The sequence below is a fragment of the Tamandua tetradactyla genome, chromosome 7, assembly GCF_023851605.1.
Source record: "Tamandua tetradactyla isolate mTamTet1 chromosome 7, mTamTet1.pri, whole genome shotgun sequence".
Classification (NCBI taxonomy): Eukaryota; Metazoa; Chordata; class Mammalia; order Pilosa; family Myrmecophagidae; genus Tamandua; species Tamandua tetradactyla.
Window position 1 is genome coordinate 169617374 of NC_135333.1, and position 16370 is coordinate 169633743.

The following is a 16370-nucleotide window of genomic DNA, read 5'->3' on the forward strand; positions in this document are numbered from 1 at the left end:
ACTCAAACTCAGATTTAGCTTAACTGCCTGTTAAGAAATCTGTAGGGATGGGCCTTAAAACCTAAATACTATGTACTGCTCATGTAAGACAGATATGTTTTAATTTCTAACAAACATTCAAGGAAATGTTGAGATGTAACTGGTTTGGAATTTGGAAATAGCACATATCTGTTTTAGGTTTTTAACAGGGAACTTTGTCTGACATTAAAGTTATCTCTAAAAACATTTCATTAATATAAATCTTGTACTTGGTAAAATATACAATTATTCACTTCAATGCAGATGTAATTATTCATCATTATTCACAAAAAGTTTTTACTGGAACCAATAATATGACGTTTTAAAGAAGCCTGTTCAGCAAAAAACTAAAAAGCAGGAATAAGAGCTACGACTAGGCATGGAACTAGGCTACCAAGTACCATCCCAAGGAAGGTGCTGCAAAGACTTTAAATAATTAAATCAATTTAAATTTTCCTTCATACCAATGCATACTATAAACCCCTTCCCTAAAATTATATATAACAGGTTTACAAATCATAAGTTTATACATTCTCTACAGTTTTTCTTGCTATTATATTAATATAAAAACCCAAATGAGCAAGAATCTCTACTTTGCGGTTTAGTTCCTGACTTACAGAAAAGAACCTACTTAGGACTTGCGGAAGATTATTAAAATATGCAGGTCAAACCCTGCACAACATCTCTATTCTATGACATAAAGAATAGTCTTTACACACACACACACACACACACACACACACACACAACTAATCTCTCTCTCTTCTTATAAAGGGGGTTAGATTCCGTTCATATGGAAAAAGGGGAAGAATGGCAAAAGCAAGGTTTTCTTATTTCTTTAGGAGCCAGTGTTATGACACCAATAAAACTCAAAGAAGATGGTCAAAGAAATTATGAGCTCATGTGCAATGAGCGAGGCTAACCGCAGAGAGGCCAGCACACACTGCTGGTTGATTTATCAGAGCAGCCCTTCCCTCACACGCAGGGGGAACAAGCCTCAACAAACACATGGCACAAAGCAATAGGGAGCTTGGCACGTGGTACTGAAGGAAACTGAGGCTGGGACAACAGGTGAGCCCCGGATCTCAGGTGTGCACACTGAACTGACAAAGACACACGCGTTGTCCCCCCCCCACAACCCTTACTTACTACACTCTGGCTTCCATTTTTCCCAAGTTCTTCCTCTGAAATCTTGCTCAGATTATCTAAGTAGTGGTCTGAAATGGTGTGGCACAGATCTTCAAAAGAATAATCCTTTTCTTGACACAGTTTTATTTCATCCAAGAGTTTCGATAATTCTCCAGTCACGGTTTCACCTGTAAGAAGAGAGTAAAGTTTTTTAGAAGTTTAAAGGAAGACTGTTATTAAAAGTTAATGTTAAATAATAAAAACACGACTGGTTTGGTGATGGATTTCAAAATATGACAAACAAGATTAAGTAAGCAGAAGACATTCTGCAGAAAGCAAGATAATAACTGTAATTAGCATAAGAATAGTAAAAGACAAAGAAAATTCCAATTTTACCTACTTTGATTATTTTCCAAGAAAAATATAAGTATTGAAGGCTTACATATAAGTAGTATACATAAGAATCCAGAAGTAAAACTTCATAGATGGTGGTATTTAATTTTCAGTAATCCATACTGGTATTTTTCATCACTGACAGAATTAATTCGACAGGTCATTTAACAAATTTGAAATGGTACTGAAGACCTAAGTTCAATAACTAAAAATAGCGGAAGTTATTTAAACATAATTACATCAGTAATTAATACATCAGAGTTCCTAGATGTGATATAAAAGAACAATATAGAAAAACAGCTGAATAATATGCAACCTCTGTCAAAAAAAATTGAGTATTTTATGGTACATGCAAACATACATTTTTCCAAACAGTGTCAGAAAAACTCTTTGTACTTATCACTTATCCTGAAAAAAATGGAAACTGAGGCTGGGATAACAGGTGAGTCTGTTAAAAAATGCTTCAACAGTTATAAGCCAAATAGTAATTTTTTATTCTGCCTTAAAATATATTTTAGAGAAAAACATCTACTATGAAATATCCACCTGAAGATAAACTTCATGGGACCAGGTTTTGTGGTCTGTTAAATTTTACACAAGAGTCAGCCTTTCTGTGCATGTAGGCCAAATTTGTAACTCAGATCTAGTGTACTTTCTGAGGGCTTTAGAATGAATCACTCACTTTTGGTCTTTTGGGAAGCAGACTCAACAGGAGACGAAGTCCGCGTTTCCTGGGACGTACCGTCAGGCACGCACTCTTCAAGGGTGGTGGGTCTTCCCACGTCTTCTAAATATCCTGTGCATACACATTTTTGAAATTACATGTTTGATTTATTTTAAATTCAACAACTAAGACTTATGTTCTATTTCTGGCCAGCAGGTTTTTTGCATAGTCTAAATATATCCTAAATTGTTAAAAAAATGGAACTTTATGATTGGCTATTGATTTTATGTTTTTTAATTACAAAAAGAAACCAGATACTTTGGAAGAGACTCATGATCCATTTTTTTCTGAAACCAAATTTGACAGACCATTTCCTTAATGACCCACCTGTCAGGAGATAAACTTTCTAACCTCGAGATTTAAAATTCCCTGAAAGACACTTTGAATGGACTTGATCCTTAAATCAAGAATTTCAACCTCAGATAGCTATGAAACCTAGTCCAATAACATAACTGATAAAATATAGATATTAATTTATAGGTATAATTTACATATTAACTTCTATTTCCATAAATAAAGCAATGTTCTTTCTCATTATTTTTGAAATAATGTCTCACATTCAGTTTATCCTTCATTTCCCCAATTTCAACAAAGACATAAATAACAGCAATAATAAGTTAAACTTAAATACTGCTTATAATATACCAGGCACTGTTCTAAGCATCTGATAAAAATAAACTCATTTAATCTTCACAACACTGTGAAACAGGCACTTTATCATCCCAGTTTTAAAGACAACTTGACTAAAAAAGGAAGATGAATAACTTCCCTGTGATCACACAGCTAACAGTGGTGAGGCCAGGTCAGGAGGAACAAGAAAACATCTCACTTTTCTGTTAATCATAAGGAAAACAGATTTACATGCGGGGTTAAATGCCATCTGATATTCAGCCTTCATGCAGAAAAGTTAACCAGAGAGCAGTGCCCTGTCTAAATTCCAGCAAAGACCTAAAATGAAAGCCTGTATTTTTAGAGACATCAAAATTCTAGAATTTTAGCTGAAGCTCTAAATTTTTAAATGTTGACGGCTAATTCAGCTTTTATGGAAATACAGCGTGGGACAAAAATATGTGATCCAAACAAAACGTATTTGCTTCTGCCAAAAGCATTCAGCTTACAAATGGCTGATTTGACGCCTCTATATACAGACTAAATCAATAAATATCTTTCATTAGGGAGCATTTACTTGTACTTCTTTATTCAGAAGGAAGCTTTTTTTTAAAATCCAGATAACAAAGTTAGTGCTCTTATGCCAACTAATTCTGTCCTAATGCAATAAAATAATTTCTACCAAAGGGCAAGTATACTAGGCAAATTCTACTAGGAAAACAACCTATGGGATTTTTGCCCTTCAAATTTTTGTTTCATGCAATAATTATGTAAATTGAATTCCTTTTCCAGGACACAAATAATAATTTTATTTACATAGATTGACTTTATTTCAAAAGGGACCTTCTTCATAAGTTTTCAAATGTACCAGGGTTTTGAAATCCAGTAATGCAAAAATAATGTGTTCATATTCTGAAATTTTGCTAATAACTTAAAAATTCAAAGACATTCTCTATATACCCCACACTTAATGGCATGCCTTCTGAATCTTGACCACTTAAGAGGCATAGATAGTTATTCCTAGGTAATAACATTTCCATCTAAGTTGAACCAATAAGACATTTAAAAATGTCTGTAATTACATCAAGTCCCTTTTTAATGGATGACATTTATTTTGCTTCTCCCTAAAAGACACATTCTACACAATCCTCAGTTTTTTAAGTTCAGTGAGAGGCAAAAGTCTAAAACATAGTACAAAATGCCTAGAGGAGGAAGACTATAAAAATAAAAAAATTTTATTTGCCACTTTTTAATTTTTTAACTACTTTTTCAACCTGACTCTAATTTGAATTAGTATGAAAAGCCATGCTTTTCTTCTTCTCTGATTCACCTTTACATGTGCTGGCAATTAACTTCTTTATCAAGAAGAAAACTGTAGGGAGCTTGAACTTTCATGAGCTGTTTTGTAAATAGAGAGCACAGTAACCTCTTTACCCCTCTTTGGGCTTTGTTGACTCCTAGATTTACATATCTCCTGCCTAACTTGGTTTTAATTCACTTATCTCCCGGCTGTTCTTCACCTTCCCCACTGCATAGTCAATGAAACCTGTCCCCCCACGCCCCCTCCTCACACGCCCACCCTCTCCCCTTCACATGTAGCCAGTCTATAACCATTGTAGGAGATGAACAAAGCCAAACAGTTTAGGGGCTACTGGGAAGGAGGTTTTTCAGGTCTATTCACCAGAGCCATGAAGAAAGCATTAGAATCTAAATTTTTTCATACAGCTTTACACCAAATGGGGAAGTATGCAATCTGCAAATGAAAAAGCAGTACCTAGCTGGTTGTCAAACCTTCCACAGACCTACCTACTGCACCGAAGTCGTAAATGACCTTCTGCGAAGACAAAGTTTGACAAGACTGAATTACCTCCCTGTACTACAGCATTAGGAAGTTGGGGAGTACATCCTCAGGTGACCAAACAAACAAATTGGGGTATACACATACAATGGAATATTATTATTCATCCATAAAAAGGAAGGCATCACTGATAATTGCTGTACCTTGACAAACCTCAAAAACATTATGCTAAGTGAAAGATGTCAGACACAAAAGGGTCACAAACTGCATGATTCCTTTCACATGAAATATCCAGAATAGGCAAATCCAAGGAGACAAAAAGTAGATTACTGGCTTCCCAGGGATGGGGGAGAGGAATTGGGTAGTGATTACTTAGTGGCTATAGAGTATTATGGGGTGATTTAAAAGTTCTGGGACAAGAAAGAGCTGATAATGATTGCACAACATTGTGAATTCACTAAATGCCACTGAACTGAGCATGTTAAAATGGTTAATTGCATGTTGTGTGGACACACCTCAAAAAAAAAGTAGAGGGAGTGAAAATGACCTTTATCTTTTCAGCTAAGTACAGTATTTCTGCTGCTGTCAGCCCAGCATTCATGCCCCAGCTCTACCACACAGAATATGCTATATGAGTGTGAACCAGTCACTTAATACCTCAGAGCTTCATTTTCCCTCACACACAGAAAGGAGAACAGTGAAATCTGACTTATCTACCTCACCAAATTATTAAGGAATTTAGACAAAATAAGAGAAAAGCCCTGAAAATGTTTAAGTATTATTCAAATGCAAGAGATAAAACATCATCGCCACTCCATAATCTTATTAACTTCATACTACATGGGTTAAAATATTTTAATATCAAGTGAGCAAAAAATGTTAGCTTCTTTTTTATTACTGAGTAGTTGAAAAACAGAAATGAAACTTTAAAAAGTACTGTTGGTGGGAATGTCAAATGGTACAACCGCTGTGGAAGACAGTTTGGTGGTTCCTCAAAAAGCTAAATAAAGAATTGCCATATGACCCAGCAATACCATTGCTGGGAATTGACTCAAAGGAATTAAGGGCAAAAACTCAAACGGACATTTGCACACCAATGTTTATAGCAGCATAATTTACAATTGCGAAGAGATGGAAACAGTCAAAATGTCCATCAACAGACAAGTGGCTAAACAAACTGTGGTATATACATACGATGGAATATTATGTAGCCGTAAGACAGAATAAAGTTATGAAGCATGTAACAACGTGGATGGACCTTAAGGATATTATGCTGAGTGAAATTAGCCAGAAACAAAAGGACAAATACTGTATGGTCTCACTGATATGAACTGACATTAGTGAATAAACTTGGAGAATTTCATTGGTAACAGAGACCATCAGGAGATACAAATAGGGTAAGATATTGGGTAATTGGAGCTGAAGGGATACAGACTGTGCAGCAGGACTGAATGTAAAAACTCAGAAATGGACAGCACAATACTACCTAACTGTAATACAATTATGTTAAAACACTGAATCAAGCTGAATGTGAGAATGATAGAGGGAGGAGGGCTGGGGGCACAAATGAAATCAGAAAGAAAGACGATAAAGATTGAGATAGTATAATCTAGGAATACCTAGAGTGTATTATGATAGTGACTAAATGGACAAATTTTAAAAATGTTTTTGCATGAGGAAGAGCAAAGGAATCTCATTACTGCAGGGTGCTGAAAAAAGATGGTAATTAATATTTTAAAATTTCAACTTATGTGTGAGACTAAAGAAAAAAAGGTTTATTCGGTATAAAATTTATATTTTGACTAGTGCATCTCCTAATATAACTTATATAGACAGCTTAATTGAACACCCTAAGTACATGGAACCTCGAGTAGGACATGAGATTTTGTTGGTTTATCCAGAGTGATGCCCCACTATATCCCACCGTGATTTGATCAGTGAATAAAAAAGTATATGCAAAGTCCCCTTTGGAGAATGGTGAGAATGGGGAAAAATTCAACTTCCCCAAATTGAATTCTTGATATTCTAACAAGCAGTGTGGACAACCAAAGCTTAGGCTGAGCCCCCAGTTTTCAGGTTTGTCCACATGAAACTTAATCCCACAAAGAATAGGTCAAGCCTACTTAAAATTAGGCTTAAGAGTCACCCCCAAGAGAACCTCTTTTGTTGCTCAGATGTGGCCTCTCTCTCCAACTAACACAACAAGCAAACTCACCACCCTCCCCCTGTCTACATGGGACATGACTCCCAGGGGTGTGGACCTTCCTGGCAACGTGAGACAGAAATCCTAGAATGAGCTGAGACTCAGCATCAAGGGACTGAGAAAACCTTCTCGACCAAAATGGTGAAGAGTGAAATGAGATAAAATAAAGTGTCAATGGCTGAGAGATTCCAAACAGAGTCGAGAGGTTATCCTGGAGGTTATTCTTACGCATTGAGTAGATATCACCTTGTTATTCAAGATGTAATGGAGAGGCTGGAGGGAACTGCCTGAAAATGCAGAACTGCGTTCCAGTAGCCATGTTTCTTGAGGACGATTGAATAATGATATAGCTTTCCCAGTGTGACTGTGTGATTGTGAAAATCTTGTGTCTGATGCTCCTTTTATCTACCTTGTCAACGGATGAGTAGAACATATGGAATAAAAATAAATAATAGGGGGAACAAATGTTAAAATAAATTTAGTTTGAAATGCTAGTGATCAATGAAAGGGGGGGCTAAGGGGTATTGTATGTATGATTTTTTTTTCTGTTTTCATTTTATTTCTTTTTTCTGAATAGAAGCAAATGTTCCAAGAAATAATCTTGATGATGAATATGCAACTATGTGATGATATTGTGAATTACTAATTATAAATGTAGAATGGAATGATCAAAATAGGAATGTTTGCATTTATTTGGTGGGTTTTTTTGGTATTTGAAAAAATTTTATATATATATATATATATATATATATATATATATATATATATATATAAAGTACTGTGTTCCAGTTTGTTTCCCAGAGCCTGCACATGCCAAAAAAAAAAAAGGGACGTGTTGATATTTAGCAAAAGTCTACCAGAAAAAACATACAAATAATGAGTTCATTAAAAAGCAAAGCACTCAAAACCCAAAGAAAACCGTAATACAGTATTCACTGAATCTTAACTCTAAGGCACACTTGTCCTTCATTCAATATTGCTTACCTTGTAATAGTGCTGCAATCTGAAGAGATTTCTGAGACGGATGTTCTCTGAGAATGTCTGAGACGGTTCTACCTAAGCTGTCTTTGATGTTGGCATCAATTCCTGAAAGAAAGAGAAAATCCCACTAGAAGTACACCCCTGGGGTTACTGCTAAACAAGTGTCTCTCATTTCAAATGTATAAAGACAAAGCACTAAGGAGGTTTTAAAAAATTAAATTAAACACACACACACACACGAGATTTTTGCAAGAGAGAAAGCAGGGGTCTACTGTTACCAAAGTATGGGAATTCTTAAAGGGTACTGACTTCATTAAGACTGCTTTTTAGGACCCTATAATGCCTTTTAGGTTATAGCTAGCTAAAGCAAAAAATATCATTGATTTAGAATGTAATGTCATAAAGTATAATGTTCATGTGATTCATATATTCTGCATAACATGATAAAAATATTTACTAAATGAGAATCATGTAGTGGGTCAATAACATAAGAACAGTCTTAGCATACTTGAGCATTCACAAAAGCTGAAAATGCATCATTATTTTGGACAATAAGACAAATGTTCCATGGTACATATTTGTGCAAAATTATTCCATGACAGCCACATTCACCATCTATCTTGTGAACAAATTTCTTCAAGTGTGTAATTGAAACACCTTTGGAATTATTTTAGTTCTAAAAGCATGCATTGTACCAAATCATTTATTTTAATGAAGCAAATAGCTTTTACTGCCCCCAAACTATTTATGAATTCCCAAATACCAACTACAAACCGTATTTAAAAAAAAAACAGTTAATAGGATCTGGCCCCAGTGTGAATTCATCACAATAAGATTATTGAACATTTGCATAAATTTACATTGGGATGTCTAACCAGTGCGTATTTAATTGGCTGCCTCAAATCACTTATTATGTCATTGTTTCACATGTCGAAATTAAATATGAAATTTTAGCTTTGTATAAGCATGCTCAAAATCCGATAATCTACGAAAGTTTTCTCGTTTATTTTTTACACAGGGAAATAAGCACACTAAATATAGCCCACCACACAAAGACTCACATCAACTGATTTACAAGGATAAATGTGGACCAAAGTCTTTTAATCCTAAAAAGAACATGTGACCTCAGTTCCAATTACATTTAACGCCTGTCAACAAAACACAGGAAGATAAATAAGTCTGCTTTGTTTTTCCTTTAGAGCATTACCACCTAAAAGGTTCCCTCTACTATAAGCAAAAGCTACTCCACTGATGAAATAACTAGAAGGAGAATTTACAGTATTGCTAGGGAAGACTACTCTCTGTTTATGACAGCTCACAAGAAAAAAAACATAGAGAAAATACATGTTTTTTTAAAAACCAAGGGGGGGCCACGGTGGCTCAGTGACAGAATTCTCACCTGCCATGCCAGAGACCCATGTTCCTTTCCCAGTGTCTGCCCATGTGAAAAAAACCAAGAAACTGTCATCACCTCGCAGGAAACAATTCCTCCTTTCGCAGCTGGCAGAAATCTTTCCCGTTTAGAAACCAGCGCTCCCTCATCCCGGATCCCTTCAGACAGTCTTATAGGATGAAGCGGTTAAGCTTTGCACTTCTCCTGGTTTTTAATCTTCCTAAACATTCCTCCTAAATGTGCCCTTCCTAGCCTCCTGCCTGGCATTCTAGAAATACATATTTAGAAGCCCCACACTCCTAACTTTAAGAGAAAGGCTCTTTCTACCGGCAGGGTCCCAGCGCCCTTGGAGACTCTGGTGAAAGGCTGATCCTTCTCCAAGGAAATCTCCGCACTGCTGATTCACAGGGAGCTGAGGGGCCGGCTAGGCCTCCGCTCACCACGACGATAAAGAAAAGGCGGAATCTGTCTTACCCTTTCCCCATCACTGGTTATTGGGTTTTCAGACAAACAAAACTTAAGTAAATACATAATCATTGAAATCTTACCGATTCGGTTTCTCACAAACTGCTGAGATTCGAGAATCGTTGACATTAAAATAACTGACAGAGAGGATTTAGCCTGTTTTTCACACCAATTTAGCTAACTGCTAAACTTGTATGCTAAACTTTTATTTGAAACGTCAAATGGGTACTCAATTGGGATCTAGTCCTAAATTTCTATTTGGTGATTTCTCTAGTGTATTTCAATGTGATTTAAATGAATAAAATTGTAATTTCTAAGATCTTTTCACTAAAACATCCATTTAGTAAAGAGGGTGCATGTTATATATCAATTTTCTCTAAACACTGAGGCTCAGCCATTCATGACAGGAATACATGTTCGCGGTTTGGAGCGAAGGCAAGAAGGCGTGATTTGTGGAGAAGGGCAGGTCATTTTCCTTTGTCCTGAAATGGAGACAGCATCTGGCAGGACAAGTTCTCTGGGGAATGACGGTAGGTTACCTGTTTCTAACAGAACCTGCACAACATCCACCTTTCCAAACAAGGCTGCTTCATGAAGTGCGCTCCCCTTTTCTGTCTGGTAAAAAAGAAGAGAAAAGAACAGAACAGAACAATTGCATTAGTCACGCTAAGAGGTTAAAAGCAATCTGTCATTGTATGTGTTGGGACCTGTTCTCGTTACTCTCCGCACCCCCTGGCAGAAAGACAGGGTGGAATAAAGGAGGGATTCGACAGGCAGAACCCAGAGGCTGGGCTTGCAAAGCAAAGCAGCACAGCTTCTGAGGAGTCATTTGAACTTGCTAAGTTATATGGGTAAGCCACTTCTCTCAACCTCAGCGTCCTGACGTGTAAAATAAGAGTAGTAGCATCTACCTCACACGTATCCAGTGAGACCACGCAAGCAGCATGCACTTATTAAACGCTAACTACATGCCACAAATAGCTCAGGCATGTTCTGAGTCATGGGAGTAGGATTCTGGTGCTCACATACTCTCATTCTATTTGGGGAGATAGATGCATAAATAAATATTCATGATAAACGAAGTCTAAGCAGTCTAATATGGCTTATAAAACTAATGATCTGCTCCTCGTTTTCCTCTAAATCCCCTCTCTTGTCCTTCCCTAGACCTTATAAACCAGCCTCCAGGCCTACAGAAATTCTTCACTGGTATCCTCCCCTGCTTTCCTTCCCAGGGGTCTCAAAGCCTAGGTCCTGTGCCTGGCAGGGTCTCACTCTTAGCCCCGTCCACCTGGCCACCACCTGCACCACTGGTTCTCCCACTCTGGGCTGAACCAGAATCTCCTAGAAAGCTTCCTAAAACCCAACTGTGGTGCCCGAGTGGTGCAGTGGTAGAATGCTCGCCTTCCATGCAGGAGACCCAGGTTCGATTCCCAGACCATGCAGCTAAAAAAAAAAGCCTGCCTGCCTTGCCCTGCCCTCGGAGTTTCTGTGTTCCCAGCCTGGGATGAATCTCCGCAGCTCTAACAAGCTCCCGGGTGATACTGAGGGTCTAGCACTCACACTCTGAGAACAACTACCCTACACCATATGCACAGCTCAGTTTAACAGTAATTTCATTTAGGAAACTGCCCCTGGCTCTGGAGACAAGTGCTTTTCCTGCATTCCACATCAGTCTATCTTCCCTTCACCACAGCGCTGACAGTTCCCCATCTCACCTTCCATGTGACTGCTACTCCCTTCACGTGACTGCCTATCCCGTAGAAAGATGGGATATGTCAATATGGGCCATAAATACCTGATTTTTTCCACTGCTTGAAAAATATCCCTCAAAATGATCTATTTTTTCTCACTCTCATTCTGTGTGTATCAACCAACTTTCAGATCACTAATCTGATTTTCCTCCACATTGGACAAGATTTTGGACTTGTCAGAGAAATTCTTCCCAGAGCAGCACAACTAAAAATTCTGAAAAGAAAGTAAACAATGTTTTGGGTGCTGAGTTGGGGAAAAAGGGAATTATTTAGAGCCTAGGAAAAAAAAAAGAAAGAAAGAAAGCATGAACCCAGGGAGTTGGCCGAGGGAGGGTTCTTTGCAGGGGCTCTGGAGTCATGGTGGAAAGCGCCAGTCCAGCAGGGCAGAGGGGCCCGGACACAAGCTCTGCAGTGCCCAGAGCAAAGGTGCAGGGTAGCACCAGGTACCCTAGACACCGCCAGGTGCTCGGCAGAGGCAGATACTAATCTCCCCGAAAGTAAACACCTCAAGTTCAGGCCTCAGAGTTCCAACAGATGAAGACATAGGAGACATGGATGCGGAATCACACATCACTGAACACGAAAGAAAATAAGCCACTGCGGGCAACAATTAAAACAGTCTGTGATGGTGGCTCAGTGGCAGAGTTCTCACCTACCATGCCTGAGACCTGGGTTCAATTCCCGGTGCCTGCCCATGCAAAATAATAATAATAATAAATATATACATTTATCATATATGATCATACATGATCAAAAGAACTAAAATAGGATATAAAATATGACTAAAGAACAAGAGGACTATCAAAATTGGCCATATTTGAAAAAGAACTAAAGAACTTTTTTGGGTGCATGGTCCGGAAATTGAATATAGGTCTCCATGCAGGAGACCTGTGTACCCCCCCAAAATGAAATATATCATTTATCATGGATTTAATAACAAAATGAGAGAAAATCAAAGAAAAAGGTATTGAATTGAGTGACAGATCTAAAAACATACAAAGAATGTAATACAAAAGTATGAAAGATGGAAAACATGAAATATGTGATGTCTAATAAGAGCTCCAGAAGGCAAAGGAGAGAGAAGTAATAGTCAATGACTAAAAAATTGCTAGAATTTATGAGCTACAAATATACAATTCCAGGAATACAAGATAAATGAAAAGGATACATCCTGGACATATCACAGTTAAACTATAGACATCTTAAAAAAAAAAAAAAAGAGATAGAAAGTCTTAAAAGACTCCCAGGAGAAAACGTTTAAAATATAATAATAATTAGATCAATAACTGACTCCTGAATAAAAGCAATAAAGCCAGAAGAAAGTATAATAATAGCTTCCTGGACCAACAGTGAACATGTCAACCTAGGATTCTACACCTAGCCAATCTCTTCCAGCCAAACTTTCTTCTAAGCATGAGGGCTAAATAAACACATTTTCAGACAGACTGAAAATATGAGTGGTTACTACAGACCCTTACTGAAAGACCTTCTAAAAGATTTAATTCAGGAAGAAGGATCTGAGATGCAAGAAGTAATGGTGAGTAAAAGGAATAATAAACATAAGGTCAGGTCTGAATAAACTGACTGTATAAAAAAATAACAATAATGTCTACTTTTTACAGTAATTTGTTTTCCCAGATACTTTGATATGGGAAACTGGATGTTTTAGAAGTGAAGTAAACTATTGCACACAATGAAAATATACATCCTCCATCATAGATATACCTAATTCTTCTGGAAAGGTAGATGAAGAAGATCTTAGTTCCAGTGGTAGCTCAAGTTTTAGTAACCTTGGGCAAATCATTTAATATATTTGAAAATTCATGCATTCTATTAAAAAATATATTAAAAACTTAACAGGGCTATTACAAAGATTAAATAAGGTTAATACACAATAATTAAGATAAATGTACATACCATGGAATATAGTGTGGCTGCATAAAAGAATGAAGCTATGATGCATGGAATGATGTAAATGAACCCTGAGGACGTTATGTTGACTGAAATAAGCCAGAAACTAAAGGACAGATATTGTATGTTCTCACTAATATAAACTAACTATAATGAGCAAACTCTCAGAGTTAAAGTCCAAAGCATAAGTGTGCTGATTTGAAGGGATTTATGTTCCCTAGAAAAGCCATGTTTTAGGTTTCTTCTAATCTCTATTCAGCACTATAAATTGGAAACTTGATTAGGTCATCTCCAGAGAGGTGTGACTCAATCCATTGTGGGTATTAAACTTGTTTAGATAGGCATGTCTCTACCCACTCTACATGAGTCTTGATTAGTTACTGGAATTCTATAAAAGAGGAGACATTTTGGTGCAAGTTCCTTTTAAGAACAAAGAGAGAGCCACAACTGAATGACTGGAGAACAACAGAGTCTAGTCACGACGAAGCGGAGAGCTCATGCTACCAGAGACCTTTGGAGATGAAGAAGCAGGATGCCTCTGGGGAAGCTTCATAAAGCAAGAGGTCTGGAGAGAAAACTGGAAGATGCTGTGTTTGCCATGTGCCCTTCCAGTCGAGAGAAACCCTGAACTTCATTGGCCTTCCTGAATCAAGGTATCTTTCCCTGGATGCTCTCTAGACTGGACGTTTTAATAGACTTGCTTTAATTGGGACATTTTCTTGGCCTTAGAACTGCAAACTATCAACTTATTAAACTTCCCTTTTTAAAGGGCTTTCTGTTTCTGGTATATTGCATTCCAGCAGCTAGCAAACTAGAACAGGAAGTTACCAGGAAATAAAAAGAGAGCTGAGATTGGACAATCGATATTTAAGGAGTACAGAATATTCAATAAGGTTGACTGTAAATGTTCAGAAATGGGTAGCATGATACTGTGTGAGGGTAGCACGACACTGTGCGTGTAATTAACAAAACTGAGTGTGAGTGTGGCTGAAAGAGGAAGGCTAGAGTCATGTATGTCACCAGAGGAACTAGAACTGTATAACTTAGCAAAATTTAGAGTGGTCAATGATGGCGATTAACTGAATATAAGAAAGTTCTTACATGAACTAGAACATGACTATATGTCAATATTATAAGGTATTAATAATAGGAAGGTATATGGGGAAAATACAATTAATAAAGGTCTATAGTTAATGGTAACAAAATGCACATGCATTAATTGTAACAATGCACTGCACCAAAGCTAAATGTCAATAACATGGGGATATGAGGGGTATAGGACTTTTTCTTTGGAAGAAATGAAATTTCCACCATGGCTGTCAGAGCCTCTGCAAAGAACTCTCCCTCAGCCAACTCCCTGAGTTCATATTTTCTTCCTTTTTATTTTCCTGGGCTCTGAGTAATTCCCTTACTTTTTTCCCAACTCAGCACCCAAAGCATTGCTTACTTTATTTTCAGAATTTTTAGTTGTGCTGCTCTGGGAAGGGTTTCTCTATCATCAAATCCAAAATCTTGTCCAATGTGGAGAGAAATCAGATTAGTAATCTGCAAGTTGGTTGATACACACAGAATGAAAATGAGAAAAAAAAATAGATCATTTTGAGGAATATTTTTCATACAGTGGAAAAAATTAGGTATTTCTGCCCCACACTGACATAACACATTCTCTGGTACCAAATCTGTTCTAGGGTAGGCCACGTGGCTCAGCAGGCAGGAATGCTTGCTTGCGATGCCAGAGGACCTGGGTTCGATTCCCGGTGCCTGCCCATGTACAAAAAAAAAAAAAAACCCAAAATCTGTTCTAGTTTGTAAGCTGCTAAAATGCAATATACCAGAAACAGAATGGCTTTTGAAAAGGGAATTTATTAAGTTGCAAGTTTATAGTTTGAATGCTATGAAAATGTCCAAATTAAGGCATCCAGAGAAAGATACCTTAACTCCAAAGAAAGGGGTGATGAAGTTCAGGGTTTCTCTCTCAGCTGGGAAGGCACGTGTCACATCTGCTAGCTTTCTCTCCTCATTTCATAAAGCTTCCCCGGGTGTGCTTTCCTTCTGCATCTCCAAAGGTCTCTGGCTATGTGGACTCTGTCGGCCCTTAAGTTTTTTCCAAAATGGTTCCCTCTTAAAGGACTCCAAGAAGCGACCCCACCTTGAATGGGTAGAGACACATCTCCACAGAAACCATCTAATCAAAAGTTACCACCCACAATTGGGTGGGTCATATCTCCATGGAAACAAGCAAATGGCTTCCACCCAGCAATACTGAATGAGGACTAAAGAACATGGCTTTTCTGGGGCACACAACAGATTCAAATCAGCACATTCCACCTTTTAGAGCACAAAATGAAATGTCCTTTCCAAATGCAAAACACATTCACTCCATTACAGTATCACAAAGCCTTAAGCCATTTCAGGAACAACACAAATAAAATACAGATTCAAAACCTGTACAAAGTCTCATCAAAGTCAGCTCTAGTCATGGTCTGTTCTAAGACAAAAGATTCTCCTCTGGCTTGGGACCTATTACATTCAGAACAACTTATCTGCTGCCAATATATATAGGAGGGGCAGTCATAAGATAAATACCCCCATTTCCAAGGGAAAAAAATGGAAGGAACACAGGGGTCAGTGGACCCAAACAGTCAAAAACCTGCAGGGCAAACTCCATCCAATTTCAAAGTCTGAGAGTCATTTATCTTCAGGGCTTCTGAAAGCAGCAGTCCCACCCTTTCCAAGGGCCCACACAGCAGCCCTGCTCTCTCCAAATGCTGGTGAGGAGTTTGGAGCCCTGGAGGACACCGAAGAGACCATCTTTTTCTCAGCTCCACTCTCTCCAAGCATCAGGGCAGCACCCGGGCTCTCTGTCATCTTTGGGGCAGACGCTCAACCCCTCTGGAACAATGAGGTGGCAGCCAGGCTTTCCCCAATCCCCAAGGAATGTGCTCCACCCTCTCCAAGGCCTGAGATGGCAGAGCGTTCCTGAACAGCGAGGCAGA

The 16370-nt window shown here is 37.9% G+C and overlaps 1 protein-coding gene across 6 annotated transcripts in view; it reads right to left on the reverse strand.

The window, feature by feature from the left end:
- Window positions 1-16370, reverse strand: part of LOC143642843 (ankyrin repeat and sterile alpha motif domain-containing protein 1B-like) — an 887705-nt gene that overhangs the window by 664019 nt on the left and 207316 nt on the right. For all 6 annotated transcript variants that reach the window (XM_077111726.1, XM_077111725.1, XM_077111727.1 and 3 more), the window contains exons 5-8: window positions 10252-10327; window positions 7858-7959; window positions 2222-2335; window positions 1168-1334 (exon numbers count right to left, since the gene is read on the reverse strand). In XM_077111726.1, coding sequence (XP_076967841.1) covers window positions 1168-1334; window positions 2222-2335; window positions 7858-7959; window positions 10252-10327 — 459 coding nt within the window. The remainder of the gene's footprint in view (window positions 1-1167; window positions 1335-2221; window positions 2336-7857; window positions 7960-10251; window positions 10328-16370) is intronic.